This window comes from Rattus rattus, chromosome 4, assembly GCF_011064425.1.
Source record: "Rattus rattus isolate New Zealand chromosome 4, Rrattus_CSIRO_v1, whole genome shotgun sequence".
Classification (NCBI taxonomy): Eukaryota; Metazoa; Chordata; class Mammalia; order Rodentia; family Muridae; genus Rattus; species Rattus rattus.
The window spans coordinates 22,325,412-22,343,133 of record NC_046157.1 but is presented as its reverse complement, the minus strand read 5'-3'; the positions used below and the strand labels follow the sequence as shown (position 1 = coordinate 22,343,133).

General features: G+C 38.9%; 1 protein-coding gene across 1 annotated transcript in view; it reads left to right on the top strand.

The window, feature by feature from the left end:
* LOC116897978 overlaps nt 1-17,722 on the top strand; it is a 148,970-nt gene that overhangs the window by 24,384 nt on the left and 106,864 nt on the right. Inside the window, exons 3-5 of the mRNA XM_032899380.1 lie at nt 15,220-15,300; nt 15,375-15,535; nt 16,646-16,839. Of these exons, the coding sequence (XP_032755271.1) occupies nt 15,220-15,300; nt 15,375-15,535; nt 16,646-16,839 (436 nt within the window). The remainder of the gene's footprint in view (nt 1-15,219; nt 15,301-15,374; nt 15,536-16,645; nt 16,840-17,722) is intronic.

Sequence of the window (17,722 nt, the reverse complement as noted above, 5' to 3'; positions counted from 1 at the left end):
AAGAAAAGTCAAAATCATGTCTGCTATGTGTTTGTACTCTTAGAGACTGAAGATGACTGAAACGCTTACTTGGCTTATCTGTTTTAGTCAGGCCATTAGAAATACCACAATATTTTCTTCTGGTAATGAACCAATTTGATAATCGAGTGCTAGAACATAATAGTGTGAGACTTTGGTTTAATATTTTGTGTTGATTAGATTTTATCAACTGGACACAAACTAGAGTCACCTGGGAAGAAGGACTCTTAGTTAGGAATAGCTTCTATTAGATTGGCCTGTGGTAATGTCTGTGGGGCATTTTCTTAATTGATAATTGAAGTAAGAGAGTCCAGCCCACTATGGGAGGTGCCATCCCTAGGAAGGTGAGCATGGACTACATAAAAAAAGTAGTTGAGTAAACCAGAAAAAGTGAATAAGCAATGTTTCTTTGTGGTTCCTGTTTCAAGATCCTGCTTTGGGTTCCTACTATGGCTTCACCTGACATTGGATTTCCCCACTTTGTTAGTTTTGGTCAGCTACAGAGAAGTAAACTAGGACATATATGTTATAAAAGGGAAAGGAACAGAACTTTGAGATGTTTCCAGTCTTATTGCATTGTCTAATGTGCCTGTCTAGAGAATTTCTACATAAGGGTTTCTTTGCAATATCTCAACCAGTGTAGAGGAGTCCTATCCTTGAGTATACTAAAACAAAACAAAAGTTACTTGAATAATATCACATCTCACATGAGAAGAAGATGTGAAAGTATCAAATAAATACATAGTGGTGACTGCACAGACCCAGACTTTAGAGGGAACTTTTTCCAGCCAAACTCTTAAAACAAGAGACTTTGCTTCTATTCACAGGAGTGTAGGAGTTTAAGAGGATCATTCCCTCAAGGGTTAAAAACCAAATAGGAGTTATATGTGATGCCTGTCGTCTGTATCTCTAAGCACACAGGCTTTCCAAAAGTAATCTAATATCTTTTCCTTAGCTTCATCTAACAAGTCCCAAGAAATTTTCTTTTAGAACCACTAGGTAAAACAAGTAGACTGATAGGGTTTTGACTTTCATAAAAACAATTTTATCAATCAGGGTGTTACTACTAGAGTAGTAGCCCCTCATCTTGATAGTCTTGGGATTTATTTTGGAAGGCTCAAAAATTCTGAGCTGTGGATTCAACCTCCAGCGATTTGGACTTGTTTTGTCAGTGGTGTAGCCTGAATATGGACTTTTTAAAAAACTGATTCATCTTATTTTATTTGTATGTATGAATATTTAACCTGAATATGTTTGCATACCGCATGGTTTCCTGGTGCCCATTAGGCCAGAAGACAGTGTTGGATGCTCTGGAACTGAAGCTACTGATAGTTTTGTGAGCTGCCATTCAAGTTCTGGGAATTGAACCCCAGGTCTTCTGCAAGAGCAACAAGTGCCCTGAACCTTAGAGCCATTTTTCCAGTCATGACATTTGTTTTCTTAAAGCTCCACTCATGTCCTGTTTTGCAGTCAAGATTGAAAACCCTTCTCCAGAGATGTTTTATACCTTTTCCCATTGGTAAAAAATGATGGAAAATGGGTAACAAGACCAGTGTTCAACTATGTAGTAATAGGATGGAGTCAATGTTGATGAGATTATTTAAAAATTGAACAGCTAAGTGGAGTAGATGGCTTATCTTTCCCAATCTTGTAATCCTATCATTTTGTGTCTACCCAACTCAATGAGCATATACAGACTCAAAGACATATGCACAAGGACACAAATTCCATTAACTTGTATGAGTCAAGGTGATTCTGCTAATCATGTTGCATTTCTGCTTGCTGTTGCTTTGGATGGGTGAATTTTTTATGTCTAATGCTTTTCAGGCACAGCTTCATTAGATTACATTATGCACAGCACCATTGAGTTAAGATGATATTAGCCTACTAGAAGAAGCTTCTGAGACAGCCGTGAGGGCTCCCTAACATACATTATGATGATAAGAGTGCACATGAATATGTGAGAGTAGGTGGTAGGGGAGAGAAATTTAAATCAAATTAAAAAATGTGAAAGAGACAGGAACACCTGGGAAATGAGTACCAGTTGCTACCAGTCTCCATTATTTTTCTTTTCTCAAGGTCACGCTGGCAATTTTTCACAACTCCTACCCACAAATGCCCTTCCTGATTGATTGACTCTTACAGCTAGAAGATCTCCTTACACCCAGGAGGCAAGCTTGCTTTTTTTTGTATTAAAAAAAAATCTAAATGCCAAACTAAAAAGAATACTTGGCTTCTATTTATTTTTATCTGCAGAAAAAATCAGAACAAACATGTGAATTCTAAAGCAGTTAATCTTCATCATAATCCAGGATTTAAAATTTTAAATTATTTAAAAAATAGTATAGGGATAGAAATTACTAATTACACTTACAGAATAAATGAAGCCGTATTATAAAACTGATGGATAGGAATATTAGATTTATTCCCAGTCAATAAAGTGTACTTTTTGGTATGGCAAAGAAAGAAAACCCTTCCCTATATCTCCACTGTTCTTGTTGTAGATGAAAAGACATCTAATACTTGTGGCTAACTATATAAGACTAGTTCTTTTGTCCTAAAGTTCAGCCATAGCTTAGAAGAATGAAGCTAAGGACTCATGTATTTGTATGTAGAGAAGTTGAGATGTTTCTATAGTTTCTTAACTATTATGGTGATAAACACAGATGGGCATGGATCAAATTTATAGAAGTGGGAAACCATGAGTAGATGTCAGATGGTCAGAACAAAGATAGAGGTTGGTACTATAAGAAGGGGAGGGAGGTACACAGTTGCAAAGGTATCATTTGATTCTAAGTATTAAAAAGTAGCCATAATCTGTTTTTAAGTTAAAAATCTACAAATATCTATTTTGGGTAGTTTAATCTTGAGACATAAAATATAAACATACTCTTTCCCCTCTAGATTCTAGAGGAATCATCTAGAGTAGAAGAAAATATAGGTTATAGAACTGACAAAACATAAGAGCTAGTCATAGCCTGCTTGTCAGCCAGTGAGGGAAGGAGTCAAGAATAAGTTTTATTTGACTGATCGACTAATCTTGGAAATGGGGATCAGAAGTAGTTCATTTTGAGGTTTTAAAAAATATTGTTTTTGGATTGCTGAAAGACATCCAAATGGAGACACCAATGGGCAGTTGAAGCTCAGAAAGAGGTTTGAATTATTGCCATCAGTTTGAAGGTCATTTGGCCTATAGAATGTAGAGAAAAACAATCTAGAATAAAGACTTAAGACTGTATAACTGTGGAAAGAAGGACCTAGAATGGAATGACCAGGAAAATGGACAACCAAGAAAGTGGGGCTTTGAAGTCAAGAGAAAAGGATTATCTGAGATAAAGAGATAAGGTTAACTCTTAAATATTTTCAGACATCAGACATGGAGGAAACTGAAAAGCATGCATTGAATTGAAGCCTGCTGGACATTAGTAACCTCGGCAATTGCATCTGCTTCATTGTGACGGGAACAGAAACTAGATTAAAATGAATTGGATAATGAAGGAGAACTGAGGAAGGCTGAGTAACTTTGAGACATTTGGCTATAAAATTAGGCAGAGAGATAAAATGGTAGTTGAAAAAGAGGCACAGGAATTAAGACAGGCTGTTTGCGTTGTTTTAAGGTGGGGTGGTATTACAAAGGAATACACAGGATTACAAAGAATTGGAAAGGAAGGATGAGAAAGGGAAAGGTTGAAAATACAGGAGAGGGAAGGGAGTAATGTACATAAATAGAATGAGGTCGTGAACACATGGGTTGGACAGGAGGAAAGTGCCTCTTCTGTTGACAATGATATGGGAGGCAGATGTGTTACCAGAGAAGGGCAATGGTGCATGCTGTTGCTAGCATTGTCCCGAAGGTTGGTCAACAGAAGGATGAAGACATTCTCATTAAATGGCTTCCATTTTCAGCTGTCAGTGGAAATTGCTATTCGAGAGGAGAATTACAAAGGCAGAGAGGGTAGGAAGATTATTAAATAGTTGTTATAGACTGTGACCTTGTTTTATTGATTATCTCATTCTACTTTTGAATCTTCAGTACCTTGTCCTCTGTTTCTACTTCCTTGCTTAAAATGCTATAAAATCTCAAATTCATTCACATCTTCTCTAGCCTTTCCCTTTTTCATCTTTTCTTCTCTTACATTTGAAATAGCAATTTATAATTGTCAATTCTTACTAAATTACATTGGCTACTTAAATATTTTGGAGTTGGAAATATCAGTTAGTGAAGGAGATGGAAGCTATCCCAAAGACACAGGAGGAAAATTAGCATACAGCTGTGTTGAAGATGCTGTACATGTATACGAAGGTTCAAGAAAAGCTAAAACCAGGTTGGGGATTTAGCTCAGTGGTAGAGCGCTAAGCGCAAGGCCCTGGGTTTGGTCCCCAGCTCTGAAAAAAAAAAAAAAAAAAAAAGCTAAACCTACCTTCAATCCATTCATCTCTTCTTCACCTTGGTACCCAGAAGGGGCATTGTGTGATTCCGTTATTATTCTTGTAACACCGGCTTACAGTGAGTAATTTGCATCTGTCATTCCATACTCAATTGCTATTAGTTCTTCAAGTTAATGTTACTTCTTGTTTGCTCTTCTTTCCCTGCCCTTTTCTCCTTCTTCATCTATCATGGCATTGTACCTAGTGCCAGATATGCATGTAATAGACTCTATTGAATGAAATAAAATTTATGGCTTTATTATGTCTTCAAATTCAGGCCTGAAATTCTAGCCTCATGTGTCAGTATCAGTCACCAGTATCCGTTCATTTTTGTCTATTAAGTATTTACTGTGTGCTGGACACCACTGGGGAGATACATTGACCAACAAAAATATAGTTTTATAAATCATTTTATAGATCATGACATTAAAGATTCTTGTTCTGGTATTTTTCTTTTCTTTTTTTTTTTTTCTAGCTCTGTACCATTAAAAGCCAAGGCTTTTATTAAGGCTGATGGACACAAGAAAAATGAAGTCTTTCCTCAGTGTTGCTTTTACTTACTATGCCTTGTAGAAGGCGGGTTTCGCTTTTTTATTTTTTTTTTTGGTTCTTTTTTTCCTGGGGACCGAACCCAGGGCCTTTTGCTTCCTAGGCAAGCGCTCTACCACTGAGCCAAATCCCCAACCCCCGCGGGTTTCGCTTTTTAAGCTGTAACCTATCAGTTTTCTTTTGAAAGCGTTGTTGTTACACAAGACTGGAGAGATGTCTCAGTGATTAAGAACACTGACTGCTCCTCCAGAGGACCTAGGTTTGATTCTCAGTACCTGCACATGGCTAACAATCACCTGAAACTCCAGTTCCAGAGGATTTGATGCCCTCTTCTAGCATCTGTGGTCACTGTATGTACATGGTGCACAGACATACATGTAGGCCAAATACCTATACACATAAAATAAAGATAAATCCCAAGAAGGAGGAGTCAGTGCACTACATATACGGGAAGATATTTTTAAATTTATAAACCAGGCACATATTCTTAATGTTTTTTCTTGATTGTAAATTATATATCAAGTTATATTTTATACCAAATATCATAGTGTGGTAAATTTAAATCACAATTATACATCTAATGAGTAACCTTTATTAAAAACCACGCAATTAGATGAGGAAAAAAATGAAAATTCAGCCAAGATATACATTATTTAACACAGCATTTGCATTGTCATTTCCATCTGTTACTGAAATGATGACATACAACTCCTTCTTTGTTTAAAGAAGTCAGTTTGCTTAAAAGTTGTTTATTCTTTCCATCTCCTACCCCCCCAGATCTTTTTGGCAAGACACTGAGTTCTTCCTGTGGATTATCAAGAAATATTTTGTGATGCCAGTGGCTGCCAATGGTTATGCTAATCTCTTTATGTTCTTAATTAGAAAAACAAAAGGGACCAAGAAAATGAATAAACCATCGCAATTCTCAGTTCTGCAGTTTGAATAGAGATAGACTTAAGTTACATATTATCTCTTTGTTCAAAATAACATTTCCATCCATACTTAAAATGTTCGATGTGTTCAATATATCTTTGATCTAAAAATCCATTTCCTTCTTTCACATTTTGCTAGCAAATTTTCTTAAGGTCTTATTTAAAGCCCTAGAGTCTTTTTACGCAGATATGCGAGTTACTTGTCTCTTGTCTGACTTCTGTTCTGAATAGAATCCAAGTCAAACCTAGTCAACTTCATAGTTTCCTTGAAGATTTTACTTCTAAACAATGAAGTCACTAGTAACTCTCAGGTAGCCAGTTATCTGAGGTTAGTGGATATCAGTGGACTGCACTGTCTTTCTTTTCAGTCTCTTTTACCTTGTGGGGTACCTGATTGGCAACCACCACAATTCATATGAGGATTCTGTTGCTGAAAAATTGTGGGTGATTTCCAATTTGCCAGTCATGTTGTTGTGCACTAACATAGATCCTGTCATCTAATCTCAGTAGCAATCAATAACCTTGTACTCTCTTGACAAATAGAAAACTGAAGCAAACAAATGAATTTGCCCACTGTCTGCAACCAGTACATGGCAGACTCAAGTTTAACAGAATGCAGAGTTTCTGTTCTTAAAAATGCACCATGGGCCTCACATCTCTTAAAGGTCTTGTCACTCAAATTTAAAAACAGCTTTATGGAAAATAGTCATATTTGTTGAGGCACTGAATGTTTTTGATGGCTTATGAGAACAGTGGTACAGAATATTTTAAGTAGGAACTGTTCCAGAGAGTTCACGATATTTGGTTTCCATAATTAGAGCATATTAGACACTGACACTCTTGAGAAACTATGTAAATCAATACAAGACTTGTATTACAGAAGGACTATGGCTGAAGACATTAGAGATTTGGAAGACTGAGGAGGGAGATATAAGGCTGAGAAATATGATTTTTTTTTTTGGCCTTAACTGAAGAAACTAGAGGGACAAATAACCCATAAATCACTCTTGCTGCTGCTGGAGAAAAAAAATACTTGTAAAGTGCTTCAGCCTGGCAAAGGTTAAGAAAACAATAATGTCTTGTCAGTCTAAGCTAGTGAAAGAGCTGATTAGAAGAGAAGGCATACACTGTATGGCTAGAGAGGACCGCATAAGGATTCTCTTCTTTTGCTGCCTATAGTTGAGGTCGACGAGATGTCAGTCGTTCATCTCTCCTCTCCCTTCACATTGGTTTTGAACTTCTGTCTTTAGGAAAGGCAGTCTTGTTGGCATCCTAGCTTATTTTCTAGAGCTCCAGTTGATGACCTTTATAGGATAATAACTAATATGGATATTTATAGAATTTTGACATTTAATCCTTTGTTAGCCATCATAAAAATTAGTAATGCTGTTGTTATTGGCCATTACAAAGCAAAAGCGTGTCTCTGCTTAAATTAATGCAGTCTTTCTGTATCTTGGTGAATTAAAGCTTCATGTATGAAGGGCTGGGCCTTCCACTAGTCTCCATGTTCCAAGCCCATGAAAAGCAGTGCACTTTTATAGTTTTTTATAATCTAGGTCAAGGTCAATGACTTTCATTTGCTGATTGAATCTTGCTGGGGGATTTAGTTTGAATGACCATTTTCAAGGCTCACATCGCTCCTTAGTTTGTCCACAGGTATAAAAACCTGAACTGTTTTATTAACAGTCTTCTACCGTTTGTTTTCTCGAAAAGCTTATCATTTGTGCTACACATCTTTATTGACACTTCCAGCTTTCCCTGTTCTGACCTCCTCATGTCCATTCAAATAACAACAGTACATAATACTGATAAAATGGAATGGAGGCTTGTTACCACTTTTAACACTTAGAAGTCAAATCTATAAAACAACACAGAAGGAACACCCATTCAGAGCCTGCCCCACATGTGGCCCATACATATACAGCCATCCAATTAGAAAAGATGGATGAAGCAAAGAAGTGCAGGCCGACAGGAGCCGGATGTAGATCGCTCCTGAGCGACACAGCCAGAATACAGCAAATACAGAGGCGAATGCCAGCAGCAAACCACTGAACTGAGAACGGGACCCCCGTTAAAGGAATCAGAGAAAGAACTCGAAGAGCTTGAAGGAGCTCGAGACCCCTTATGAACAACAATGCCAAGCAACCAGAGCTTCCAGGGACTAAGCCACTACCTGAAGACTATACATGGACTGACCCTGGACTCTGACCTCATAGGTAGCAATGAATATCCTAGTAAGAGCACCAGTGGAAGGGGAAGCCCTGGGTCCTGCTAAGACTGAACCCCCAGTGAACGTGATTGTTGGGGGGGGGCAGCAATGGGGGGAGGATGGGGAGGGGAACACCCATACAGAAGGGGAGGGGCAGGCATTAGGGGGATGTTTACCCGGAAACCGGGAAAGGGAATAACACTCGAAATGTAAATAAGAAACACTCAAGTTAGTAAAAAAAAAAAGAAAAGAAAAGAAAAGAAAAAAAAAAAGAAGTCAAATCTATGCACTATCGCTTTTTTCTAAGCTTTATGGAAAGTTTATGAAAATTTTTATAATTTCCCTTTCAAACGGAAACCACAAGCACTCACATGTTGTATTGTATTTAGCTGTATTCAGCTGATTGTGCATAAATACGCATTTTAAAACTGTCCTCAAACTTTGTCAACAACATCTAGGAAAAAAAATGGCATAAATACAGATTATATCAAATTAAAATTTACATTGGTTCTTTGGTATCATGAGATTTTTCCCCATAGGAATATAAATTTGTGAATTCTTTGAAACATATAATTTAGAATTAAGTGTGAAAATACATATCCTGATATAATAATATAAAATGTTCCTAGAACCTCTTTGGATATTTAGTATAAAGGCATTCTCCTTATTTTTATTTACAATAATATAAAATTATACATGCAATAGCCAAGAATATAGAAATGGTTGAATAAACTATGTCACATTGGTGTGATTGATTTTCAAAACCAGTATGCCTAAAGACTAGTTAATGTGGCAGGAAATGCTCGCAATAAAACGTTACTTACAAAGAATGGAGATTAGAACAGCATATACTGGATACTGTGTTTGAAAATGTTTGTTAAAATGTCTAAAAATACATGTCTACAATTGTCATAGTTTCTCATAGAAATTATGGTTGTACATACAAATAGAAATACTAATAAAATCTGACCTCCGGAGAGCACTAATTCGTAGAAGAATGATTTTTAAGAATTCCTGTGTTTGTTTGGGTTGTTTTTTCTTTACTGTAGGCTGCAGTTCCTCTCCATTGGTAAATGCCTATAAGGGGTACCTTTTTATTTTTTTTCTTTTTATTTATTTATTTTTTTTTCAGAGCTGGGGACCGAACCCAGGGCCTTGCGCTTCCTAGGCAAGCGCTCTACCACTAAGCTAAATCCCCAACCCCAAGGGGTACCTTTTTAAGTTACCCTTTCAGCAAAGCTTTGACTAAAACCACACAAAGCCAGGACTTCAAGGTCATGTAGTCCAATCTCCTGTCCTTTAGGGACATTCAGTGCACAGGTACAGGAGACTTTCAGATCACAAAAGTGGAAGAAGAAATTCAAACCCAGAGCCGATCTTTCTAAACCGTTTCACAAATGTAAAAGAAGAACAAAGATAATGATATATTTGTGAGCGGTTTGCATTCTAGACATCAGTTTCCTATTATAGCCTAGATTAGTTGTTCTATGTATGTAGAGATCAATCTTTGGGGCTGAAGGTGCTTGTCGGTACCACAGTTACTAAGCTTAGGCTATGTGTCTCCATATCACAGTGTGATAGATGAAAAATCTATTTTAGAAGACGCACAAAGAACCTATTTTAATTGCATGCTTAACAGCAAATATTTGAGTTTTGTCCTAGAAGGCATGAGTCCTGTTTGCAATTCTGTTATTGATTGTGTGCCGAGCCAGCCATACTTTGTATGTTTTGGTTCTATCCTTATGACCCCTGGCTTTTTAATCTGAAACCCATGGGAGATAAGACATTATTTAATTAATTACCCCCCCGTGTGTGTGTGTGTGTGTGTGTGTGTGTGTGTGTGTGTGTGTGTGTGTGTGTGTGTACCTTTTGTGGGGTTGCATTAGGCTGAGAGAGGGGTTTTTTTTTTTTTTTTTTTCTCTCTTTTTTTTTTTTTTTTTTTTTCCGGGCTGATTGAACCCAGGACCTTGCGCTTCCTAGGCAAGGTATTTTTTTTTTTTTTTAAAGCTGTTGGCTATTTCCTGCTACATGAGAGAAAGCTGACAATTATTAACCAGTTCCTCCGATGGAGGATATATGGTAAGGTCAGGAAAAAGTCAGACAAAGATTGGGAAGAAAGGATAATTCTCTAATATGCTTGAAAGTTTGCCAGAAAGGCTACAGATGGGACTTCTTGGTGTCTCAGTTGTGTTTGCCTAATGAAAGCCTAACTTCTAGGTTAGCAAATAATAAGGATGTCATTGTGACTTGTCTGATAAACCTGAAATGGGTGGCAGGTTCAGGCTGTTTGCTCTAGGGTGCATTATCTCCTAGCAAATGGATGGCAGCATTTATTTCTTTTCTTTTCTTTTTTCCTAACATGAACAGTTGCTTGCCTTGCATTATGGGAAATCCCATGTTATCACTCTTTCTACACAGATTCTCTCCAGCTGCTCTGATATTTGCTGAGACTACAGCTTCTCTCAGGAAATTAATACTGGCATGCTCTGTCTAATTAGTTATTGAATAACTGATTGTCTTTTATTTTAATGGGGCACACCCTAGTGACTCTGTTAATATATTTCCGATTACACCGAGCTTTCCTAGGAGATAACCTTCCGGGAACTTGCCATTCCCAAAGTCTTCACTCTTCCTGCTCTTTGCCCTTCTAGTCTTCATTGTCTTTTAGTAGTATCCAAACTCCTGAGGGGGTATCTTTTATATTTTCATTCTGTTTTATCATCATACTTGAATATGGCCATAATTAACTTCTTTAAATATCAAAGATCTATATAATGAGATGTCTTTGGTTTCTCAAAAAGAAAGCCAGCAGCACGAATAGAGAGTGTTGAAGCTTTGGAATAAAACCGATGAGTCTAAATCTCTTTCCAAGCCTGTGTATGATCTTGGGCTTGTGGCTTCACTGGTTTTTTCTTTCTTTGTTTTTGCTTCAGTTTTACCACCTATAAAATGGAGTTGTCAATAGTCACTGTGTATCCTGCCCGTGAGGATTAAACGAGAAACCAGATGTAAAAAAAATAAATTGACATAGATCTTGTTCCATAGTAGATCCTCTCCAAAACGTGTCAAGTTTGATCATTATACTGTTATGGGGTCGGTTGTATCCCTCCACCCAAATTCATACACCAAAGCCCCAACCAAACCTCAGGAAGCAATTTCCTGTGGAGTTGTTGCCTTTAAAGATTCAATTCAAACAAGGCCAATAAGATGGCCTCTACTATAGTCTGATAGGTACCATAGGATGAGAGAATCTAGACACTAAGATACAGGGTTCTGCAGGTCCACAGATAAAAGACCAAGCAAGACCACTGAGAGAAGGGAGCTATGTGCCAGCCAATTAGAAGTTACAGAAGTTAAACCTGCAGATCCTCTGATAATATAATTCTAAATTCCAAAGTGGTGAGAAAATACATTTTCTTGTTTAAAAAACTCAATTTGTGCTGTTTTGTTAAAACAGGTTTGGCAAACTAATCATGTAGATTTACACTTTCCAGAAGAAGTGACTGTCCATCCCCTTTTCTAGTTTGTTTAGTCCTTTGACTAGTACTAGGTAAGTGAGTAAGAACGTTATCTTTGAAGTTAGGCCTAGATTTGAGGACTAGATTATCTTAAGTGACCATGGACATTTTTTTCCTGAAACTTAAGTTTTCTTATATGTATAATGTGAAGGAGAAGAATTAACTCTCTCATAGAGTTATAATGAGGAGAAAATAGATAAGATATTTGTGGAGTTCACAGCTTTCAGGGTTTGGAAAATAGGTGATATCCACCTGGTAGGACTTTGTAGATACAATGTATCACTTACAAGTTTGCTTGTCATTCCTGCATGCATTTATCAAAGCTCAGTCAATTTGTCCAATAATCCTTTCTAGTAGAAGTGTCACATGGGTACAGTTCTGTGTAATTTTGTGGTTGCTTTTTGCAGTGTAGAAAAGTAGCTTTGATCAGTCTCATTGGTAGCTTGAGTCTAAGATGATAATTCCTTAAAGTGAGCTGTACTTTCTTTTTGACCCATATTCTAAACTCCTTCCAGTTTATTCGTTTTGTTGATTTAATTATTAGATTTGTGATTTAATTATTTTGTTGCAAGTATCAATCTCAGACCACTTTTTTTTTCTGATAGCTCTTTATACTCATCACATGAGTAGGAAGAAGCCAGGGCCTAGTCAGAAACTCCATCCTGTGAAGCTATTCCTTACATTTACAGCAGAGTGATCATTACTTGATCCAGTGTTAGCATTTCCTATATTGTTTATAAGCTATATCGTGTGCTCTGATCTCATTCCTGCCACCAAATGTTTATACAATAACATCCTGTTGCCTTTTAACTCAGAATGGAATATGCATTCACAAATATTTCATTGTGATTCCTGTAGTAAGACTTTTTTTTTTCTTTTTACTGTTTTCCAACATACAAGGTGCCTTCAGCCTTTTGCTGGTTTCTATCTTTGCCTATAGTCTAGTTTGTCATTATCATATTTTCCTTCCACAGGAGATTCATATTCTCTCTCTCTCTCTCTCTCTCTCTCTCTCTCTCTCTCTTTCTCTCTCTCTCTCCTTCTCACATTACAATTATGCTAAAAATTCTACATTTATCTTGCATTCAAGTTAACCTATGCTGGATATTCACCACGTATAAGTTATTGTGCTACTGTAGAGTATTGCTAATATTTGAAATAATGCCAGAGAGTCATAACTATAATATTTCACTTTATGTTTTAATTTTATGCATGTGTCTATTTATGAGAATAAAAGCACAGCCCTGAACAAGTTAGACAAACACAGAGTCACCTTACCAGCTGTTTTAACTTTCTAGTATTTATTGGAAACGTGTATATATTTTGACACAGTATTTCTGCTACTTTTTGTACCTATTTGTCATCCCATCTGGACTGCTGTGTGCTTTATAGCTCTTTTCTTTCTTTCTTTTTTTTTAAACTCAGCAGGTTGTTGAATTCCCTTCATGATCTCCGGAAAAAACTTAATTAATTTGTTTCATATGCTTTTCCTTTTCTAGGTCTGTTTTATTTATTTTATGGAATATATTTGTGATGGTATGATGCTTGTGATGAGTGACTTTAATTTTGTTTGTAAACATTCTGTGTCTCTTTGCTGAATTGGAATATCGCCTTTCTTGTCTTTCACCAAAAGGTCAGACCTCCATATGCTATGGACTTGTTTTCATACTTGACCCTTAAGTAGGTAGGTCGACTTTTGCTGAAGCAAAGAAAGCGTTCTAAATCCATAATTCTATTCGATAATGACTAACTCACCAAATTGTTTCCTTTCAAAGAAAAACTAGACATAAAAAGAGGAAGAAAACCCTTTAGCTCTCATTGACACCTGTGTTTGGAAATAAACAATGGACCAAAAAGAAGACAAAAAGGCAAGAGGAAATAGCTAAAGACAGATATATGTTGTTAGATATCTAATATAGAATTGAGAAGCGTTTCAAGATCCAGTTTATAACAGATATGGAATTTGTTTCATTCTTATTTTTTCACCCCTCCCAAGCATGATAAGTTGGATATCGTCTCATAAGTCTTTATCTTGTAGCCATTAACTAACCCATTGTCTAAAACCCTTTGAATGCCCTTAAAAGAGAAATATCGTGCCAGGCAATAAATTAACTAGACGTACAAAATTCTACTCCTTAATGGTGATTAAGAAAATCATATCTGGTTTTGACAGTGAAAGTCAAAGAACCAATACAAGTGCTATGGAGTAAAACATTCAAAGTGCGAGTGTGACTACCGAGCCGAGTTTCTGAAAATCTGAGCGCTACTGGATCACCATGGTGCCTATGCTATTTGCCTGAGTAATTCATACAGCATTCAAACCTTCCCTTTCCTCCCTCTCCTCTCCTCTGAGAGAGAAAGGGGTGGGTCTGGAAGTGTCCCATACCTAAGATGTAAGACAGTAAGTATCGGGATGATTACTAATGATCCCTGTTGCTCCGATTTAAGTGTGCAGTTAATTATGGATCCTAGCCCTTTAACAACAGCCAGTCAGAGCTCAGAACTTTATCTTCCCACAGTGGTGCCATGTTTCTTTTTCCTGTATGGAACAGAGTATTTTCCAAAACGATCCAAATGAGAAAAAGCTTAAAATGCATCTTGTCATGATTTGTGAGAAGTGTTTCCTCAAAATTTCAATTTGTCTATGTAAAGAAGGGGGATGCTGGTCTATTTCATAGGCTGTGTAAAGTGGGCAAATCATTTCTTTAAGATTTGGAAACCAGGGGATTGCAAACCCATAGGAATAACAACAATATCAACCAATCAGACCCCATCAGAGCTCCCAGGGACTAAACCACCAACCAATGAGTATCATGGAGGAACCCATGACTCCAGCCACATATGAGCCGAGAATGGCATTATCCAGCAGCAATAGGAGGAAAAGCCCTTGATCCTGTGAAGGCTCTTTTCCCCAGTGTAGGGGAATGCCAGGGCATTGAGGTGGGAGTTGGTTGGTGGGAGTGGGAGCATCCTCATATGGGAGAGGGAGGAAAGGGGATAGCATTTGAGATGTAAATACATAAAATATTCAAGAAAAATAAAATAAAAAAGAAAGATTTGGAAGCCAGCATTTCAACGAAAACCAATTCATTTTGGTATAGATGACCTAGTGGAGAGGGCTAACAGTTTGTAGAGGTTATTTACAAATCTACGTTCAATGCAGATAGCAGGGAAGCGAGATAGCAGGGCAGCGAGATAGCAGAGAGGAGAGCCCATTAGATGCACCTGGTCCTGGCGAGCAGAAATAAATTCAGGGTGAGCAGGGGAAGGCTGCAAAAAGAACCTGGTCCACAATAAGGTCCTGAGCAAGACCCAAGGTAACCCTTCGTCCAGCCTCGGACTCCCAGAGCGCAAGTTCTCAAGCTTGCAAGCATTCTATTGATTCACACTTGCGTCCTTCAACAGGTAGCACCAATTACAGCCCCCAAAGCACGGCGCCACCGCATACTGGCTAGTATGCCTGTCAATCAAATATATCACCTACTTTCCCAAATGATCCCCTCCTCCTGTCACTGGCTTTTCCTCTGACCTATCCCCAAACTTCTTTCCTGCCTGGAATCCTTAGGACTCAGGTCAGTGGAGCTTGTGATTGGCGAGAGGATGTCCCGCCCCCTGGCGCCCAGAGTGCCCCGCCCCGGGCGCGAGAGTCTGGGAGGGAGGAGAGTGTGGTCTGTCTGGGGCGGGGCCTACCTCCCACGGCGGAGGCGGAGCCTAAGACAGACCCGCCCTCCCGGTTAGGACCTCGGAGAGCGCCAGGCACCAGCACCAGAGGGACCCGAGAAGCGGCCGGATCCGGGCTGGACCTTCGCCCGCCTGCGAGCCTGCAGCCTCCGCGCCCTCCGCCTCACGGGCCGGCCGGCGGCTAGTGGCGTCTGAGGAAGGTGCTAAGTCTGGGGTCTCCAGGGACACCCGTGCCGTCCCATCGCGTCTTGCCCTCACACCTGTGCGCACGCTTGTGTGTGTGTGTGTGTGTGTGTGTGTGTGTGTGTGTGTGTGTGTGTGTGTGTGTGTGTGCCTGTGGAAGAGGGAGAGCGCGCCCGCGCAGCTGTCTGAGGTGCGTGTGGCTTGCCCGGCTGTCTGTGAGGGCTCCAGGGCTCTAGCCTGCGGTGGTAGCCCTGGCGCCCTGCTGCCCGGGAGGGAGCGAGAGAGCCAGCCTGCGCGCCCCGCAGGCTGAGGGCGGGACTCGGGCTGCAGGAGCACCCCTCCTCACATCCCTGAAGAGCCTCTGCAGCAGAGGGGGAGCCAGGGGGGAGGGGACACGGGAGACCAGAGGCGGGAGAGGGGACGAAGAGAGGAGCCGGGGACAGGTGGAGGCAGGCGGTCCCTGCTCGCCCCTCCCGTCGGCTGTGGCCGTGAGTCACCGCAGATGTTTTGGGGTCTAGGTTTTTTGGGAATACGGGATGGAAAAAGCCATATTTTTTTCTTATCCCCTAGTCTCTATCGAGAAAGAGGGAGCTTTGAAGATGATAGGAGTGTGTGTGTGGGGAGCCCCAAACATGGTGGCAGAGTAAATACTGGTTCCCCCACAACATTGCTTTTTCTGATGATAAAAATTTATGAGATGACCCCTAAGAAGGAAAGCCCTCCCCCTTGAGAGGAGTCCATAGGGTCTTGGTCTGTTGGACTCTGGTTTGATTGTATAATAATGATGATATAATGCTAATGACGATGATGACACTGCCTTTTATTTTTACCCCAGTGCTGATAAAGCATGGCTACAGCTGGGATAAAGCCCTTGAAATCTGGATGTGTGAGGAAGGAATACTGTTGCTCTTGGAGTTGTGTCCCCTTTATTTTATAAAGATATCTCTTTTAAAGTTAAAATCTGAGGACATGAAGCTTGAGCCCCTCTCTCCCCTCGATTACATCCCCATGCTCATAAAATGGGAGACTAGCTACTCCTGCCTTGACTAGAGAAAAGATGAAGGCTTTTGCCCCGGTAAAATTCCATGTTTGTCACCACGTCTCTTTTCCTTTTAATTTTTTGACAGTGTTTAAAATGAAGAAGTTTAATTTCCGAAAAGTTTTGGATGGCTTAACTGCCTCTTCCCCCGGCAGTGGTAGCAGCAGCGGCAGTAACAGTGGTGGGGCTGGAAGTGGCTCCGTCCATCCTGGAGGGACTGCAGGGGTTCTGAGAGAGGGAATCCAGGAAAGCCTCATCTCCGAGTGTTTCCAGATTTGCAAGGTAAGTTTTGAATTGGCTTTAGGGCCTGCTCTGTTTCTGCTTTACTGTTGTGAGGAAACAAGAACACACACACACACACACACACACACACACACACACACACAAAGTAGTATTTCCAAGACGTCAAAACCCAATAAGTAGACAAAATATATCTGTGTATAAGTAGTAACGACAATCATTTAGCCTTCTGGGTTTTCACCCTGAGAAACTGTTATTCTTTTTCTCTGTCCCGTGTAAAATGAATAAGCCTCTCAACATGTTGCTAGGATTAAATAGATAATAGATTAATGTGTCCAATGACAGTGTTCTCAAATTCTAGATATTAAAAAAAAGTGATCTTAGACCCTTGATAAACAAATCCTGTGGGCTCAATGTTGTGAGAACTCAGGATACTCAAAAAACAAAACAAAAACAAAACAAAAACAAAAACAAAACAAAAAACAAAACCTCAAACAAACAAAGTAACTAGTGTTCCGATTCAGAGGGAAAATATTTTAGGCTATTGTACTTTGATTTTGAGTTTCTAATAAACAAGCAGAGAAAGAAAATGAGAAATAATAAAAAATGTAACATTCCTACATAAAGATATTATAGTATTGCTTTATGATATGGTATATTTTCTTTATTGCTCTTTTTGAGTGTTGCCTTTCAGTGTAATTTTAACATGACTTACATGAGAAAAAAAACCCTTTAAGTCATTTACGAATGATACAAGTGAATATAGTTTTATAAATGTGACTGAATACATCCTAAGATGAATACATCAAGGGAAAGGTCAGGTTAAGTTACAGTAATCTCAGCTCTTCCTAGAAAGTTTATTATAAAAACATCACATCTATAGCTATTGGTTTACTTAAGGCCCAAGTTTATTTAGAATTAATAA